At 38.7% G+C, this 16971-nt stretch overlaps 1 protein-coding gene across 1 annotated transcript; it reads left to right on the forward strand.

Moving 5' to 3' along the window:
- Positions 1–426: 426 nt before the first annotated feature.
- LOC129779151 (DNA polymerase alpha catalytic subunit) lies at positions 427–9867 on the forward strand. Its single transcript, XM_055786441.1, has 7 exons — positions 427–576; positions 636–839; positions 902–2091; positions 2152–3729; positions 8155–9252; positions 9311–9446; positions 9514–9867. The coding sequence occupies exons 1-7, from the start codon at positions 561–563 to the stop codon at positions 9768–9770; spliced, it is 4479 nt and encodes a 1492-aa protein (XP_055642416.1). The 5' UTR covers positions 427–560; the 3' UTR covers positions 9771–9867.
- Positions 9868–16971: the final 7104 nt, after the last annotated feature.

A 16971-nucleotide genomic window follows, 5' to 3' on the forward strand; every position in this document is an offset into this window, starting at 1 on the left:
GCATATGATGTTGTATATACGCTTGTTATGCGATTTAATGTTTGCTGGGACAGATTGTTGTGCGAATCGACCAATCAAAACGTGGAATTTTCGTTTAGATAATACTTCACATTTTTCAATTGTTCGGTGGTTTCATAAAATATATAATTTTCTTAATTGTAATAAATTATTATGAAGTGCCCAAGTCGATTAATGCAAAAATCTCGTAAATCCATCAAGAACTGCCTAAGCAATAAGTGCTTGAAATTGAACAATTTTCGCGATGCGACCGATTTTCCGTGTTTCAATTTGCACCCCACAATGTTCCTGAAAAATGATTATAATTTTATACCATTCGGAGACCCACTGTTTCATTCCCAAACACAATTCGAACCAATTCTAACCCCCTTCAGAAGTAAACATTTGTGAGTGTGTGTTCGTTATCATTTGGCGCCAAACAAACAGAAGTGGACAGAGAGAGCATTCGTGAAATACCGTGTTTTGTTGAGGCGAATACAAATTTTTGCGTGATTTATCCCTAAATTAAATTGTGTGAATTGAGAGCATAACACATTGCCACCATGGCTGAATCTCCGGGTGAGTTATTTCATGATACCGGCGACGAACAATTTAAGCAGTAACTCTTCCTCCGACAGGTTCAGAACAGCGCAGCAAACGGCGACGGATTGATAAACATGGCCGTTTTGCGGCCCTGGAAAGACTCAAGAATCTGAAAACGGCCGGCACCAAAAATAAGTACGAAGTGGACGAGATCAAAAATGTGTACGACGAGGTGGATGAGTCCGAGTACGCGAAAATAGTGAACGATCGCGCGCGGGATGATTTTGTCGAGGACGATGGTAAGGTGCAAAATGCATCGCTTCCTGGGCAAGGTAATTTGATTGGATTAATTTGTTTTCAGACGGTACCGGGTATGGATATGTTGAAAATGGTCGCGAAATATTCGACGAAGATGAACTGGAAGAGCAGGGACCGAGTCGGAACAAGGAGAAATCCAAAAAGGGTAAAAAGCGGGGACGAGAAGAGTCGGCTCGGGTGCCCGGAAGGAAATCGCTTAAAAATTTCTTCAACAAGGAGCACGAATCGAACGTGAAAATTGCTGACGATAAAATTCTTGCGGATATTTTGAACGAGATCAAGTCTGAATCGGCAAGTGATACAACGACAGCGGGAGCGAATTCAAGGAAGGAGATTAAACCAATGCAAATGACACCGAAACCGAAACCGGTTGACACAGAAGAAGAGATGCGAAGATATATGGAAAACTTTAGCAAAAATATTAAGAAAACGGAAGAAGTGGTCGAAGAGAACGATAGCGATGAGGAAATGCTGAATCGAGTTCTCAAGCAAAGTTCAAGCACTAATAAATCGAAAGTTAATCAAATCAAGAAGGTGGCAGCTAAAAAGCAGGAAATTCCGGAAGTCAAACACATGCCTATTGAAACGATAACCAAAGTAGAAGTGAAAACGGAACCACCACCAGATGAGACTAGCTTTTCCGATCATTCTCCAATTTCAATCTCCGAATTCATGGACGATGACTTTGATCTGACCGCGGCAGAGGTTGAGTCTCAGGTGACTCAGAAACAACCGATGGATCCGGTAAAAGAAGAGATCACAACCGATTCCGCGAAACTTCTCAGTGGATGGGGAAACATTTGTGCGTCGGAGTTGGAGGATGACATGGATGCATCCGTCTTGGAAGGTGCGACTCCCCAGAACAGCGATGAGACTATCCGGTTCTGGTTTTGGGACGCTTGGACTGATCCGGCGAAGTGTCAGGGAGAAATCTACATTTTCGGAAAGGCGGCCACGGGCAAGAAACCGAACGAGTTTCAGTCGGTTTGTGTGCACGTGCAAAATGTGGATCGTTGCATGTATTTGTTGGCCAGAGAAAAGGAGTTGGATTTACCTAGTGGAACGGAAACGGATAAGGAAGTCAGTATGTTGGATGTATACAACGAGTTTTGCGATGATATCAGCTCGAAACTGGGGGTGACTAAATATCGGACCAAAGTGGTTACCAAAAATTTTGCCTATACCAGTGGAATGGGTGAGCTGCTGATACCCACTCAAAGCGAGTATTTGGAGGTGAGAGACGAGAGATGAAAATACGTGTCATTTATGATATTCGGCGGTTTTATATTTCAGGTTCGTTATAGCGCAAAGTTGTCAGCGCCAGCACCGGACGGTAAGTATCGCACCGTTTCCCACATCTTTGGTACGAATACCAACATCGTGGAGCAGTTTCTATTGGAGCGAAAAGTGAAGGGTCCATGTTGGATGGATCTGAAGAACTTCAAGAAAAATACAAGTCCCGCTAGTCACTGTAAGGTGGAATACATCGTCCCGGACATCAACTGCATAAGCGTGGCCCAAGATGCATCCACAGTGGCACCGCCCCCGTTGATTGCATGTGCGATTAACTTCAGAAGCATTCTGAACAAGGGAACCAACGAAATAGCCATGATTTCGGTTCTAGTCCACGATCGGTTCCCCTTGAACAAACCACCACCGAATCCTCCCTTCAATAGGCACTTTTGCGGAGTGGCCAGACCGACGGGCACTTCTTGGCCTCACGATTTCGACCCGAGCGACCCGAAAATCAACACAAAAGTGACCAAATGTGAAAACGAGCGAACCCTACTGAACTGGTTCCTCTCGATGTATGGCACCATTGATCCGGATTTGATAGTGACCCATGACGCGTATGATTTCCAGCTGGATTTAATTTGCCAGCGTTTGATGGCGATCAAAATTCCGCAGTGGGCCCGAATCGGACGGTTGAAGATGAAGACTCCTTCCAGCCGAAGGGTGGACGACTTTTTCGTTGGGCGGATGATTTGCGATGTAAAAACGTCGGCAGAGGAACTGATCAAATCACGCAGTTATGATTTGAAAACGCTTTGCGCGGAAGTGTTGAAAATTCAGGACGGAGAACGAAGGGATGTTCTGCTGGATGACATTCCGGGGATGTATGAGAAATCGGCGGATTTGAAACAGCTGATTGGCTTGACTATGCAGGATAATTTCTACACAATGCGGCTGATGTGCGAGTTGAATGTGTTGCCATTAGCGTTGCAGATCACTCAGATTGCGGGGAATTTGATGAATCGCACGTTACATGGCGGTCGTGCGGAGAGAAATGAGTTTCTGCTGCTCCACGCTTTCAACGAAAAAGATTACATAATGCCTGATAAGGCCCCGAAGGCTGGTCCAGGGTTCACCCAGGAAGGCGGTGAAGCAAACGATCGACGCAAACCTAAAAGCAAAGCCGCTTACGCCGGAGGCTTAGTGTTGGAACCGATAAAGGGTTTTTACGATAAATTTATCCTACTGATGGACTTCAATTCGCTGTATCCAAGCATCATCCAAGAGTACAACATCTGTTTCACGACGGTCTTGCCACCGGCAGACGGAGAGGACGAGAGCGGTGCCATCATTGTGCAAACCGATGAAATGGGAATTCTTCCACGGCAGATCCGCAAGCTGGTGGAGAGTCGTAAAGCGGTGAAGCAGCTGATGAAGGCATCCGGTCTGGAACCGGAGCTTAAAATGCAGTACAACATCCGCCAGATGGCGCTCAAACTCACGGCGAATTCGCTGTATGGATGTTTGGGATATACGCGATCACGATTCTACGCGCAGCATCTGGCAGCGTTAATCACCCAGAAAGGGCGAGAGATTCTGATGAACACCAAGAGCATTGTGGAGAAGATGAATTATCAGGTAAGGAGAATCTCAAAGTCATATTTGTTTGGGCATCTGTTTATATCTGTGCCAAAATAAAGCAGTCTTTTCTTTATATCCTATATCTGGATATATTGGGCCCTATTATTAAATCGAATCGAGAAGTATTGTATTGACTTCTGACACTATCACACCGAGTAAAATTTCGAGTCGAGATAAACTCTTACCGAGCTCGAACTTGATAATATATTTAAGGGTTTTTGAGCCGTTTCCCAAAGGAAAATATCAGGCAAAAAGTGAACCAAACAACTCGGAAAAGTATGACAGTCGCACCGACAGCTTTCACTCGGTCGATGCTATCGACTTGCTCGGTATCTCTTATAGTAAAATAGAACTAAAGAACAAAATTTTCATCGAATCAATTTCTATAATAGGGCCCATTTACTAGTGTTGGCTTAGTGGTTGATAGCTACAAGTTGTTTGATACTGACGGCTACAAACAACCGGTGTCAAGGAAGAACGTAGTGCGTAGTTTCTGATTCGTCCAGAGTGGATAATTGCCAGTTATTGGTTTACAATTTGCTTAAGCACCGAAAACAAGGGACGCCATGAGCTCATTCAACAGCATTTTGAATCATCTTCAAAAGAATTAAGCGATACGATAGTTTCTCTCTATAACAGTAATTGTCCGCTAGAGAGAGTTTTGTCGACAAGAAACATTCATTGTTGCAACAAAAGGTTTGAGCGGCTCGGCAAAACCAGAAATACATGAAAGCCCTAACCGAATATAGCAGAGAACTAAGACGATCTAACCGGAATCCTGGGCAAATAACTGCAAAAGTATTGAAAGTACCTCAATCGTTGCTAGACTCAGTAAGACTCTCACAAAAGACCACTCGAACGGGCTAGATTCTTTTTAAAGGGATCACGGTTCGTTCGTGGAAATAATTCTGATACCAGTTTTAGCTATAATTGTGACATAAAATGCCCTCGAAGGTGTCTCAGAACCTGAAAGTGCAAAGGAGGTCGCAAACACAGTTGCTATCTTGAGATCCTTTCAACCATACAAACCCGCAGGTGCCGACTGGATTTTTCCAGCTCTGATTCAAAAAGAAGAATCAAATCAAATTCCATCTCTAATCGATATTTTAAAGGCAAGCACATTTCATGCATGTCTTCATTCCAAAAGCCAAAAGCGTGATAAATCACTCTCAAAAGTATTCAGACCAATAAGTTTATCATCAATACTGTTGAAGACTACGAAGAAAGTATTACATGAGTATATAAAGTCGGCATTCATGTCCAAATGTCTTTCATCTAAATACCAGCGTTTCACATGCTTGCGACAAAAATTGAAAAATCTATTCCGTCAAAAGAAAAAGCATTATGTGCGTTTCTTGATATCGAAGGTGTTTTCGATAATGCTTCTTATCTACCAATGGCACAGACTATGAGAAGAAGACATTTCGATGGCTGTAGTCGAATGGATCCAAAGCATGCTTACAAATAGGCAAATCACCTCGGAACGACCCGCCCAGTTGATACGTGGGTCGTTCAAAAAATAAGTTTCTTAATCGCGGTTCTTAATCAGTCCAAAACTTCACAATAGTACGGTGATGAAACAGGCGTTCCGCGGTCAACGATTCGATAACACTGAAGAAATTCGTGACGCAGTTACATCGTACTTCAAAAAGTTGGACGCTACGCACTTCGCGCTCGGAACAGAAAAACTCGTGCCACGCTATGAAAAATGCCTCGAACATTACGGCGATTATGTAGAAAAATAGAAAATATAACGTATATTACGAAAATCACCTTGTTTTTCGTCCTAACTTTATTTTTTCGCGATTTCTGAGGCACTGAAACTTATTTTTGAACGACCCTCGTATGTGTGATTGCACCAAAAGAATGCCCACAAGGAGGGGGTTCTATCACCTCTCCTTTGTTCACTAGTACTCACTAAAGCTACTAGAAAGTTAACTAGTTACCTCTCTATCATATTCAGATTACCGAAAATGCATCGGTTTTCCGCTTGACATGCGGGGGATTTTTCCATCTACTTATATTTCTATCCTTCGCTCGTAGAGCTCGGCTATGCGTGTAGCGTGGGTCTCAATATAAATAAGTGCATTATTTTTTTTTCTGTATTGTAGTGATTTTCAACATTTTTGGCTAATTCGTCACTTTCGCTTCCATTTTTGGAAGAATATCGGGAGTGAGAATTGAACTCGTGATCTTGAGCGTGAGAGGTACGGATGTTACCACTACGCCAGATCGCCTCCAAGTGCATTATGCTTATACTTGAAATGCCCTAGTTAAGTGATATAGCTTGCTTGCGCTTTCCGTCAAGGTCATAAAATTATATTCTCATAAAAAAGCGAAGGAGAGAGAAGACACATGGTTTTCTTCAGATAATTTATGTTTACATCTTTTTATGTTTTGGTCCTGCTATGCGGGGTGATTGAACTTATGTTTTGATTTTCGGTCCCGCTTTGTGGGGTGATTGAACTAATTTTATCACGGCGGTAACAATGGGAGAAAATATTAGATGGGGACAAATCGGGCCACTTGAATATCCTGAATCTTTTACCCCTGAAATGAAATATCTTGGATATCTATCAATATTGAATGATACACAATGTGTCATGCAAGTAACCTCTCATGAATATATAACCAAACATGAGTGGATCATCCAGATACTTATAACGGTGGGTCACACCATTGAGGGTGAAGGCGGTTAGTCCACTCAGGCTAAGTCCCAAAAAGTCGATTTTCGGCCAAAATTTTTTTTTCGAGATAACACCAGATCTCGACGTTTTGTGCATGGCATCGTAAAAAAGGTGTAAGGCATCGAAAAAAAAGGTGCGATTTTCCAAATTTCCTTCCCCCCTTGGAAGATTTTCGTGGATCAAAAAATCAAAACTTTGAGAGCTTTGAGGCACCCCTAAATCATGTCCGATCGAGTTGAAACTTTGCACAGGTATTTCTTTTGGGCCAATAAACAAAATATACATGGTCGGTTTTTGTAATTTGACATGACCATTTTCGCTGCCACCCTAATGAACAGGTATGCCCATACAAAAGGATAATGAATAGGATGAATAGATGTGTGAATGTAATGTAGTATGTAGAAATATATCGTCTATTTATTGGGAACACAGCTTGTGATGAAGATGCTTCACTAGATTTTCCAATAAGACCAGAATTATTAACAGCATCAGGATCTAACGGATACAATCCACATCCCCGGAAACCGTTCATCAATTCGTAGGTACCTAAGTTCTAGGTAGGTAGGTTCGTCATTCTATCCACAGCTTTGAATGGAATTTTGTGGAAGACAAACCAGGATTATGTTTTTTTCGTGCATAGCAGCATCGTTTCATAAGAGACATGTGACTTATGTCCAAAATTTCAACACATTGGACAGCGCTTCTCCCTCGAAATACTTAGGGATTTCGTGCAACCAGCTCCTGATTTGACACTTCGAAACAGCTGCACGATGCTTTGACAATACGCTTGGCACCCGTTTTAATATTCCTGGATGCCGTTTAATGAACCAATTGATCCATTTACGAGCCGGTATCCCGTGTTTAAATGGATTGGAACGAGCAGATTTTTTCACTTAATGTGCTACAGTAATCTTTTTGTGTCCACGGGGAATCCAGCTTTTGCTTTGCCTAACAGCCATTCAACTATTCGTCCTTCATGCCACGGTCGCTTTTCCAGGACGTGGTCTGGATAACTTTCCCAAGACCATCCCACATAGTGTTGAATGCGGAATTCCGAGCATGTTGGCCGCCTTTCGAACGGGAAAACCGGTTCTCACTATTTCAACAGCGTCTGCTATTTTCGATCTATCCTATTGCATGCGTTTCTGACCGGCGTTTTTTATTCATCGCAATATAGCAAATGATATATGTTGGGTAGAATAAGAAGCAAGTAGAAATATGGGTATCCTTGTTCCAGCCATGTTTATTTTGGTGATTACTTATCGAATTTGCAATGAAAAGATATGAACAAACTAAAAATCAGAGCAGTGTACCTGTATTGTTCGGTTTTTATTGCTTTCTGAGATTTTCTATCGTTTGAACTTTTCTAAATTGATAACAGTGCACGAATCTATTAGCCACTTTACTAAGGAAAACAACAATATGGCGAATGATAGTGCGATGAATGATATTGGCTGAAATTCATACAGTTAAGCGTAACTAAAATTTTTCGAATAGTTATAGTTTTGCGAGTATACACAAAAATAATTTATCAGAAGAAATAAGACAGCTAGTGTTAAAAACAGTATTTTATGTTAAGTGAGCGGAATTATGCATTGGCTACTATATGAGAGCTTCACGGTAATTATTTATTGATTTCGAGAATGAGGCGAATGACAATATAGCGTTTATAATCAGATAAAAATGAAAAAATATATTAGTTTGAGAGAATTTAATAGGTATTCTTCCATCGAAGGTCATCTACGGCGACACGGACAGTATAATGATCAACACCAACAGCACCGATTACGAGCAGGTGTCCAAAATAGGTTCCAACATAAAACAGTTTGTTAACAAAACCTACAAATGTCTCGAGCTGGACGTCGACGGCATCTACAAATACCTCCTGCTGCTAAAGAAGAAAAAGTACGCGGCTGTCACAATCGCGAAAGTGGGCGAAGAATACAAATGCACACAAGAGCTCAAAGGTTTGGATATAGTGCGTCGCGATTGGTCCAAAATAGCGGTGATTGCCGGTAATTTCGTTCTCCATGAAATTCTGTCCGACAAACCGATGGACGAACGAATCGAAAATATCCACACGAAGCTGGAGAAGCTGAAGGATGACCTAATGAATGGCACAACATTCCCTTCGCTCCTGGAGATCACGAAACAGCTAACGAAACCACTGCACGAGTACTCGGATGCATCCCTACTGCCGCACGTGGCGGTAGCTTTGCGCATGAATAAGCAACGAAATCGTAACTTCAAACGGGGTGACGTCGTGGGATACATCATTTGCGAAGACGGAACTTCCGCTGCGGCGATGAAACGAGCTTATCACATAGACGAGCTTAAGGATCCAGCAAACAAGGACAAGCTGAAGCCAGACGTTGAGTACTATCTGTCACAACAGATCTTTCCGGTTGTCTTTCGCATCTGTGAACCGTTGGAGGGAACGGATGCGTGCCGTTTATCCGTGTGTTTGGGATTAGATCCGAAAAAGTTCCAAAACCTAGGAATGAAAGCCGGTGATAGGGAACATGCCGATGGGGATGCTGTTCAGAAGTCCATCTCCCAGAAATATCGCTTGTGTCATCGCTTTGATTTCACTTGTGTCACCTGTAGCACTAAGAATCCGGTTGCCAGTGGCTTCCGGAAGGATAGTGGAAAACATAAATCCGTGTTCGAGAAGTGCGCGAATGAAAGCTGCACTGTTCTTCCACAGCAGTACCTGCCAGCGATTGTAAACGAGCTGACGCTTGCAATTCGGGCGGATGTGAAGCGATTCTATCAACGATGGATGGTCTGCGATAATCCCATCTGCAATCAGAATACGAGGCTGTATTCACAGGTGAGTGTGCTATAGAGTCATTCAAAACACAACATTCTTTATTATTTATATCACTTAGGTTGCCACCAAAAATAACCCCCACTGCTTGCATTGTCTGAATGGTTTACTCGTGCAGCAGTATTCCGAGTCCGATCTCTACCTTCAACTGAACTATTACAATTTCATGTTCGACCTGAGCCATTATGACAGCAAAAGTATGTTACCCATCGAACATTATCCACCGTCACCATTGTAAATCCTATTCAATATTCGTTCTTTCAGTCACGAGGCTACTTCCGCCGGATCTGCGTAACATGTACACCGCGCTGAAAGCAATCGTGGATCGGTTCCTGTCGCGCTCGAAATATGCCACCGTCAAGCTGTCCACGTTGTACCTTAACTACGCGATTAATCCAAACTCTCGTCAGCCCAAAATTTACCCGGTGAAGGAACTGGCCGCCACAATCGGGACCAAAGAAAAGGTCTCACTGGCGGGAAGTGGGCAAATTAGATGGGAGCAATATCTTAACTACGACTAAAATGGAGCAGATGGCGTCTACTTCTATCATATTAATTATTTTCGATTCAAATCGTTAACAATAAACCCAATGCAAAGTAAAATTATCTATCGTCAAACTTTATTTCTTATTTTTTTGTGTAAATAATTATACAAACATGAAAGTTGCGACAGGTGGAATAAACAAAATCTTTTTCTATACATATAAAAATGGATTTCTGTCTGTCTGTCTGATTCTTATGGACTCGAAAACTACTGAACCGATATGTAGGGGTTTTTGGGACCGGGGAAGGTTCTTATGATACTTCGAGACCCCTCCCCCCTCTCTAAGGGTGAGCTGTCATACAAATACAACACAAATTTCTGCATTACTCGAGAATTAATCAAGCAAATGAAACTAAATTTGGCATGTGGAGAGGACTAAATTTGGCATACAAATGAAAGACAAATTTCTGCGTAACTCGAAAACGAAAAAAATGGAAAATTGGATTTTAATGTGATAAAACGCACTCCTATATCTTCTTCTATCTATATAAATAAAAATGGATCGCCGAATGTGTTGATAAGAGCAAAACTCGAGAAAGGAATTGTTCAATTTAGGGCTGTCTTTATTCTATAATATTTTCTGTATCAAACATTCATTCCATGTAACGGACATATCTTGCACGAGAATAGTGTCTGAAAATAATCTGATATTATAATGTCGAGTTTTGGTAGAAGTACTGAAATTTTATAGTGAAAAATAATTTTGAAGGGTAGATTATAAGGGTGGGTTTAGACTAGTGATATATTCATGTGAAGAAATATGATGAGATTTATAGAAATCGCATCAACCGTTGACACTAGCGTGAACTTCTATAATGAATATATTCATATTTTCGGTGAATTTATTCACCTCAAGTAGAACTGCATTCAACTTTAGTGATTTCTCACCAGTGAGAAATTCACAAGCGTTTACATATGCTGAATTTATTCAAGTTATATATACCTCGAATAAGTGTATCATATTTATTCTCACCCGTTTACACCTATTTTCACGTGAATAAATCCATCTATAGCTATAGATCTCCCTAGTGTAAACCCGCCATAAGATCAATCTATAAACAGTTTGAACGTGAATGTTTGAAGGTATTGATAACAAAAAATAAATTTTGGGCGGGACGAAGTTTGTCGCGTCAGCTAGTTTTAAATGAAAAATATGAATGGATCAACTTCCCGTATGAAAAATGTATGTAACAGTTCGTCTGAAATGTTTATAAGGTAACACAGTAAAACCATTTTTTTGCAAAACTCAATTTTATTATTCAACACAATTGCCTTCGAGGGCTATACAGCGATTATAGCGATCTTGCAACTTTTCGATACCATTTTTATAGTACATAGTAGTACTTTCGGTTTTTCCTCAAAATAGGCCTCAGTTTCGGTAATCACTTCATCGTCGGTCTTAAATTTCTTGCCAGCGAGCATTCTCTCCAGGTCTGCGAACAGAAAATAGTCGCTGGGAGCCAGATCTGGAGAATACGGTAGATGCGGAAGCAATTCGAAGCCCAATTCATGCAATTTTGCCATCATTTTCATTGATTTGTGACACCGTGCATTCTTTTGATGAAACAGCACTTTTTTCTTCGCCAAATTGGGGGCCGTTTCTGAGCGATTTCAACCTCCAAACGCTCCAACAACGCTATATAATACACTAAACATTCACTAACTGGGCGGAAAGCGAAGACCAGTTATCGACATTCGCGTTTCAACTGGTCCGGGAAGTAAAACGTAAAATAAAATCGAGGGGAATTCAATGAATTGTTTGATTCGCGTTGATCATGAAATTGGATAAACAAAAGGATTCCAATGGAAGTTTCGCATTGAGTGCGACAACAGGTATGATATATAATTTGAGGAAATTTTCAGTAAATTTAATCAATGTTTTTGTCATGCGAAAATAATGTCAATTATCATAACATTTCAAAATACATTCGAATGTCCCTCACAGCAAATCTTCCATTTGAATATGGCGTCGATTGTTTACGAAATTCTGCTTTTTAACTGGTCCACTGAATGTCGTCAGTATATTATAAGAAATTTGGAGTTATGTATATTTACGATGGTCTCAACACGCGATTTGACCAAAGTCATAGATAATCTTCGAAAATTTCAAGTTTGATAATGCATACCGGTTATTGATACTATGGATAATTGCGATGAAATCAATATCAAATCAAATTGGCTTATATAATTGATTATGTAGGGGCCGATACGAGAAGGATTTGCAGTATTTTTTGCGCAAAACACCCTATTCATCGTTTCCTTAGTTGAACAAAAATTAAAGTTCCAATACTTATAACAAGCCATTCCTTGTTATATACATAGCACATTGTAAAATGATGATTTTCTAACCTTTTCAGCGTGGAAAGAATACATGAAACCGGGAAATTTGAAGATAAATTCTGATTTTTCTAGAAAATTTGAACGAATTTCATACCATAAAAACAAAACATCATCATTTTACTCGCTCCGCCATCTGGTTGCAAATCTAACGTAAATTCGTCAATAGTGTGAGCTCACACACACAGTAAAATTTATGCTGGTAAAATTTCGCGCCACACATACACCAGTTGCACATTCTGAAATCCAGATGTCAGCGCATGTCAATGACGCCGTAGGATTTGTGTATTAACTTGGTGTAAGTGAATACACAAATCCAGTGATGAAATAAATCCCGTTTTATTCCTATCGGGTAATACTTACCCGATGAGCTACTTTCGCGAAGTTTATGACAACTTCTCACCGCCACTCACACGCATCAACCGGACACACGCACAACTTGTGTTGCCATGAATTTGATTTACAACTTTCTGTGTGCCCAGCTGTTCGCAGTCTGTAGGAATGAGCAAAATATTATGCGTGAAATTAATGTATGGTATATATATGATCTAGCTCTACTCATTTTTTTGGTAGAGACGAATGAACTCTCAGAGTTTAAAGTCTCTCTAATTCAATACCTTCCTTCCTTCATTTTTTTGGGTACAGGGTACATTTTCTTATATTTGTATTGGCGATCTAACGCAAAACGTAAACAATCGGTGAGACATCTGGATTTTGTTTTTGAACTAAGAAAATGATGCTAATGTAACCAAAAACTCAAAAACAAATCACGTATATTTTACTTCCGGGCTTTCCAAGGTAGTTCTCACATGCAGGAATCGTACATTTTTCTACTTGTGTTTGATTGTGTTCTCGAATTTCCTTCTTTAATTCAACCATTGTCAATATTTTTTTAGTTTTCACTACTGAAAGAGGTAAATAAATAACATGTTATATATAAAATTGCGCAGAATTAAATTTCTTACAAACTCATCGCAATCAAATAATCTGTTATGATTATAACATTGTAATTTATGGAAAGAACTACAAACCTCCCATAAACTCACATTGCAAAATTTTAAACCATCATCACTTTCACCGCAGCGCCACCTAGGTGTAGATTTGTACGTTAGATCGCCAATTGATTGTTAAACACAGACGGAATGTCAAGCAGATAACGAAAAACGGTGTTATTTGTCATTTGTCGGCCAATTGTATTGTTCAGGCGTATTACAGTACACGCTCGCTATTTGGGGGTTTTCTGGTTGGGTCGCTTTTTAGTCGAGAGCTCGCTAATAAGGGTGCGGTACAATTAAAAAGCAGAAATCCATCAGAATCTCAGCATGTCAGTTTTACTCTGGCGTTTCGATGTATCACTTAAACGAACAAAACCAAGAACCAAAACAAACAATCACACATGTCACTTATCACTTGTCGATATGAATGTATTTATTACTAGGTAGAAAATTAGATCTTTGATAATTTTTTTTCTGTTTTTGCACTTATTAATTTTTATTTAACATTTTAACATGCTATGCAATCGTTTGGTGGGGCGTTAAAGATTCGATTGTGGATTATACGAATTTGGAAATGAAATTATTTCAGACACTGCCTTTTTTATGAATGGGACTAACGGTTCTGGAAAATCGTAATGTAAGAGTTTTTCTTCTGTTCCTTAATTCATTACCATTGATCATTGTTGCGTTATTAATAGCATCAACAGCCCGATGTATTTTGTTGTAAGCAAAACCAAAAACAACGTTTCATTGAAGATAATTCGCTGCTAGTAATCCTCTCCAAAAATACGACCCACGGTTTAGCTTTGCTATGAAAGAACTTATAGTTCGTAATTTTCGCGTACTCTTGGGAGTTCTCTAAAGGTAAAAGAGATTCGGTTTTTACATCACGAGCAGAAACAGAATCGAAACCCGCACATAAGAAAACAATGTTTTTGCAGAATTTACTAATCAATATTCTTTTGTAGTTTCCTGATCCCGGCAAAATGAATAATCCTCTACTTCCAATGTAAATAAATCAATCACTGCCAGTTGAATTGATTTACATTTGGAGTAGATTTCAGTGAATTTGAACATGTTATGAGAAAAATAATTGATGTCATGAAAATCATAGATGTTCAAGTATCTCAAGCAACTCATCCATGCCTAACTTTTTTTTCGATTTGTTTGTCAAACCCGTTAGCACATGGTTATGTTACATTAGATATTTCATTCGAATATTTTTAATGTTCGATGTTAGACGTTGTTCACCACTGTTGATAATTGAAAGGTGGCAAACAAAATAGCGAACCGCCATCTGGAAGGGCCTTTCCGGAATTAAACTAATGGACCTCGATATCACACAAACCTTGCGCTAGATAATTGTTGTACGCAACTGAAGGATTTATGTTGTATAAAACGAAAACTTTGAATTTATTGTTCAAGTTGATTTAAAGCCACTCTTTACACTGAAGATCCTTTCATTTTTATACTAACCCTTTGCGGTCGGAGTTAATTTCCTTTGAAAAAGTTCCTCTTATCTTCCCACGCTGATAATATTTGGTTTATATCGAGTACCGTTACCGTACTCCGTATACATTCGTGAAAAAGTTCACTAGACATTGAATTTCGTTGAGGAAAAAGATTAACTATTACATCGTTGAATAAAATATTTAGTGTGATTCCTTGCTGTGGTGGCTGAGAGCAGACGAACGACCGCAATGGATTAAAGTAAAGAGAAAAAAGTTCAAGATAAATATTCAAAGTGTGAATAATAGTGAATAATAAAAAAATCCATTTTTATATTGTATTCCATGTAATTGAATTATATTTAACTTTTAGGGATTTTTAATCTACCAACGAATAGGCAAAGGCAAAGGTAAATTGGGTAAGTTCCTGTTTGATTACCTAACAAAACTTTATCTGTCAAGAAGTGTTGAATGTGCCTTTTTCATTTGATTTTCAAAAAAAAATGCTTTTAACTGAAACTTTTTTTTTATATTCGACGAAATAGCACATCTTGGTAACGTAAAACTATTAAACTATTTATTAATTGAAAAAATAAAGTGAAAAGCACATACAGTTTGCTGGATTATCATTCTCCAAAATTGTATTTGGCTGTATCATGTATCATCAAGATTATAAATTGTTTTCACAATGTGTCAAACAGGTTTCGAGGAGATGGTAATTTTATCAATCGAAGTGGTTTTCTGCAGTATCAAAACAATTTTTACATCGTTAATCGATAAATCAGTGCTTTATTTGAAGCAATTTGAATGATTATAACATCGTCAAAAATGCCCTTTTAGTTTCGCCTTAATATTTGGAAAATAAGAATAGTTAAATGGCACTCATTGATGATTAGATTACAGTGGATGTATTAAAGATCAGATTGAGATCAGCCGAGGAGTTTGACTTGAAGTAGGTATCCCTAAACAAGTTGAGCTTTTTGTGAGGAGAGTGTTGATCACTGGTACTGACAGATACGAAGTAAGAAAATAAAAAAAATATATGGTTTTGTTTTCGGATGTGTTACAAAATGTGACTACTTTCTAGTGGAATTTCCGACTATTTTTTATACAATACTAGCTGTACCCTGCCACGCTCTGCTGTGGCACATTGTGGTTGCATGATTGAGTTGAATTTTTCATTTTTTATGTTATAACAACAATCTTAGATGTGTTTGGTTGTTTTGTATATTGTATCATAGTTTGAGCTCAGTCGGTTCCGTACTTTTAGAGTTTTCAACGCGCACACAAACGAACAGAAAACTTTTATATATATTATATATATATATATATATATATATATATATATATATATATATATATATATATATATATATATATATATATATATATATATATATATATATATATATATATATATATATATATATATATATATATATATATATATATATATATATATATATATATATATATATATATAAAGATAGATGAGGAGAATCGATAAATTTTAAATCACTTCGAAACACAATTTCAGTTCATGAGTTTGCCAAACACGTGGAAAAAGATGTTTCCTTCACATAGAACACATATTCATTACTGAATAGTCGATTTTCATTAAAAGCTCAATTTCAGAAACGCATTTTTATGCCGTAACAACACTCCTTGCAGTGGATTGTATATCGTGTGCAACTTTGAGCTCAATCGGTTCCGCACTTTTCGAGTTTTTGACGCGTACACAAACGAACAGAACATTTTTATATATCGATACTGATATTGTACAAGTGTTCTTGATGCGGACTGAATGAAAAGCAAGAACATTTCGGGGCTCAACGTCTTAATGTGTATTACTCCTGAGTGTCTTTCTTCTTTGAGAAAAAAAAAGTTTATGCCACTTTTGTCTTAAAAAACATTCATCGCAGTACTTATTTTAGATCAATTCTCGCGTAACTTTTGAAAAGGTCCTATGTAACATTCACATCAACTCGAGAAAAACGGAGTTGAAGATCGGAATATTGTTCCGCGAATTGTTTCAAAAGGAATCGATCTTTATCACTACTTTTACCACTAGCAGTCAATAATAACTCTGAAAAACCAATCGTAACTGTTGTCATGTGATTTTAGTTAGAAATTCAAGCCTTCGAGCGAAAAATGTTACATTGGACGTTTTGACTGCCCGCTTTGTACATTGGACAAATAACGTTGCACGATGAGAATCTGAAAATAACTACTAAACAACGATCCAAATACTTGCACTTCGTGCTAAAAGCAGATCATTATTGTTATAACTCGTTGAATTGAACTAAAAACGATATCAACACCCGAAAATAACAAAAACTCAAAATGACCGAAGTGCGATTTCGTGTTGTACTGGTTGCTTTGTTACTTCGGATGTATC

This window comes from Toxorhynchites rutilus, chromosome 3, assembly GCF_029784135.1.
Source record: "Toxorhynchites rutilus septentrionalis strain SRP chromosome 3, ASM2978413v1, whole genome shotgun sequence".
Lineage (NCBI taxonomy): Eukaryota > Metazoa > Arthropoda > Insecta > Diptera > Culicidae > Toxorhynchites > Toxorhynchites rutilus.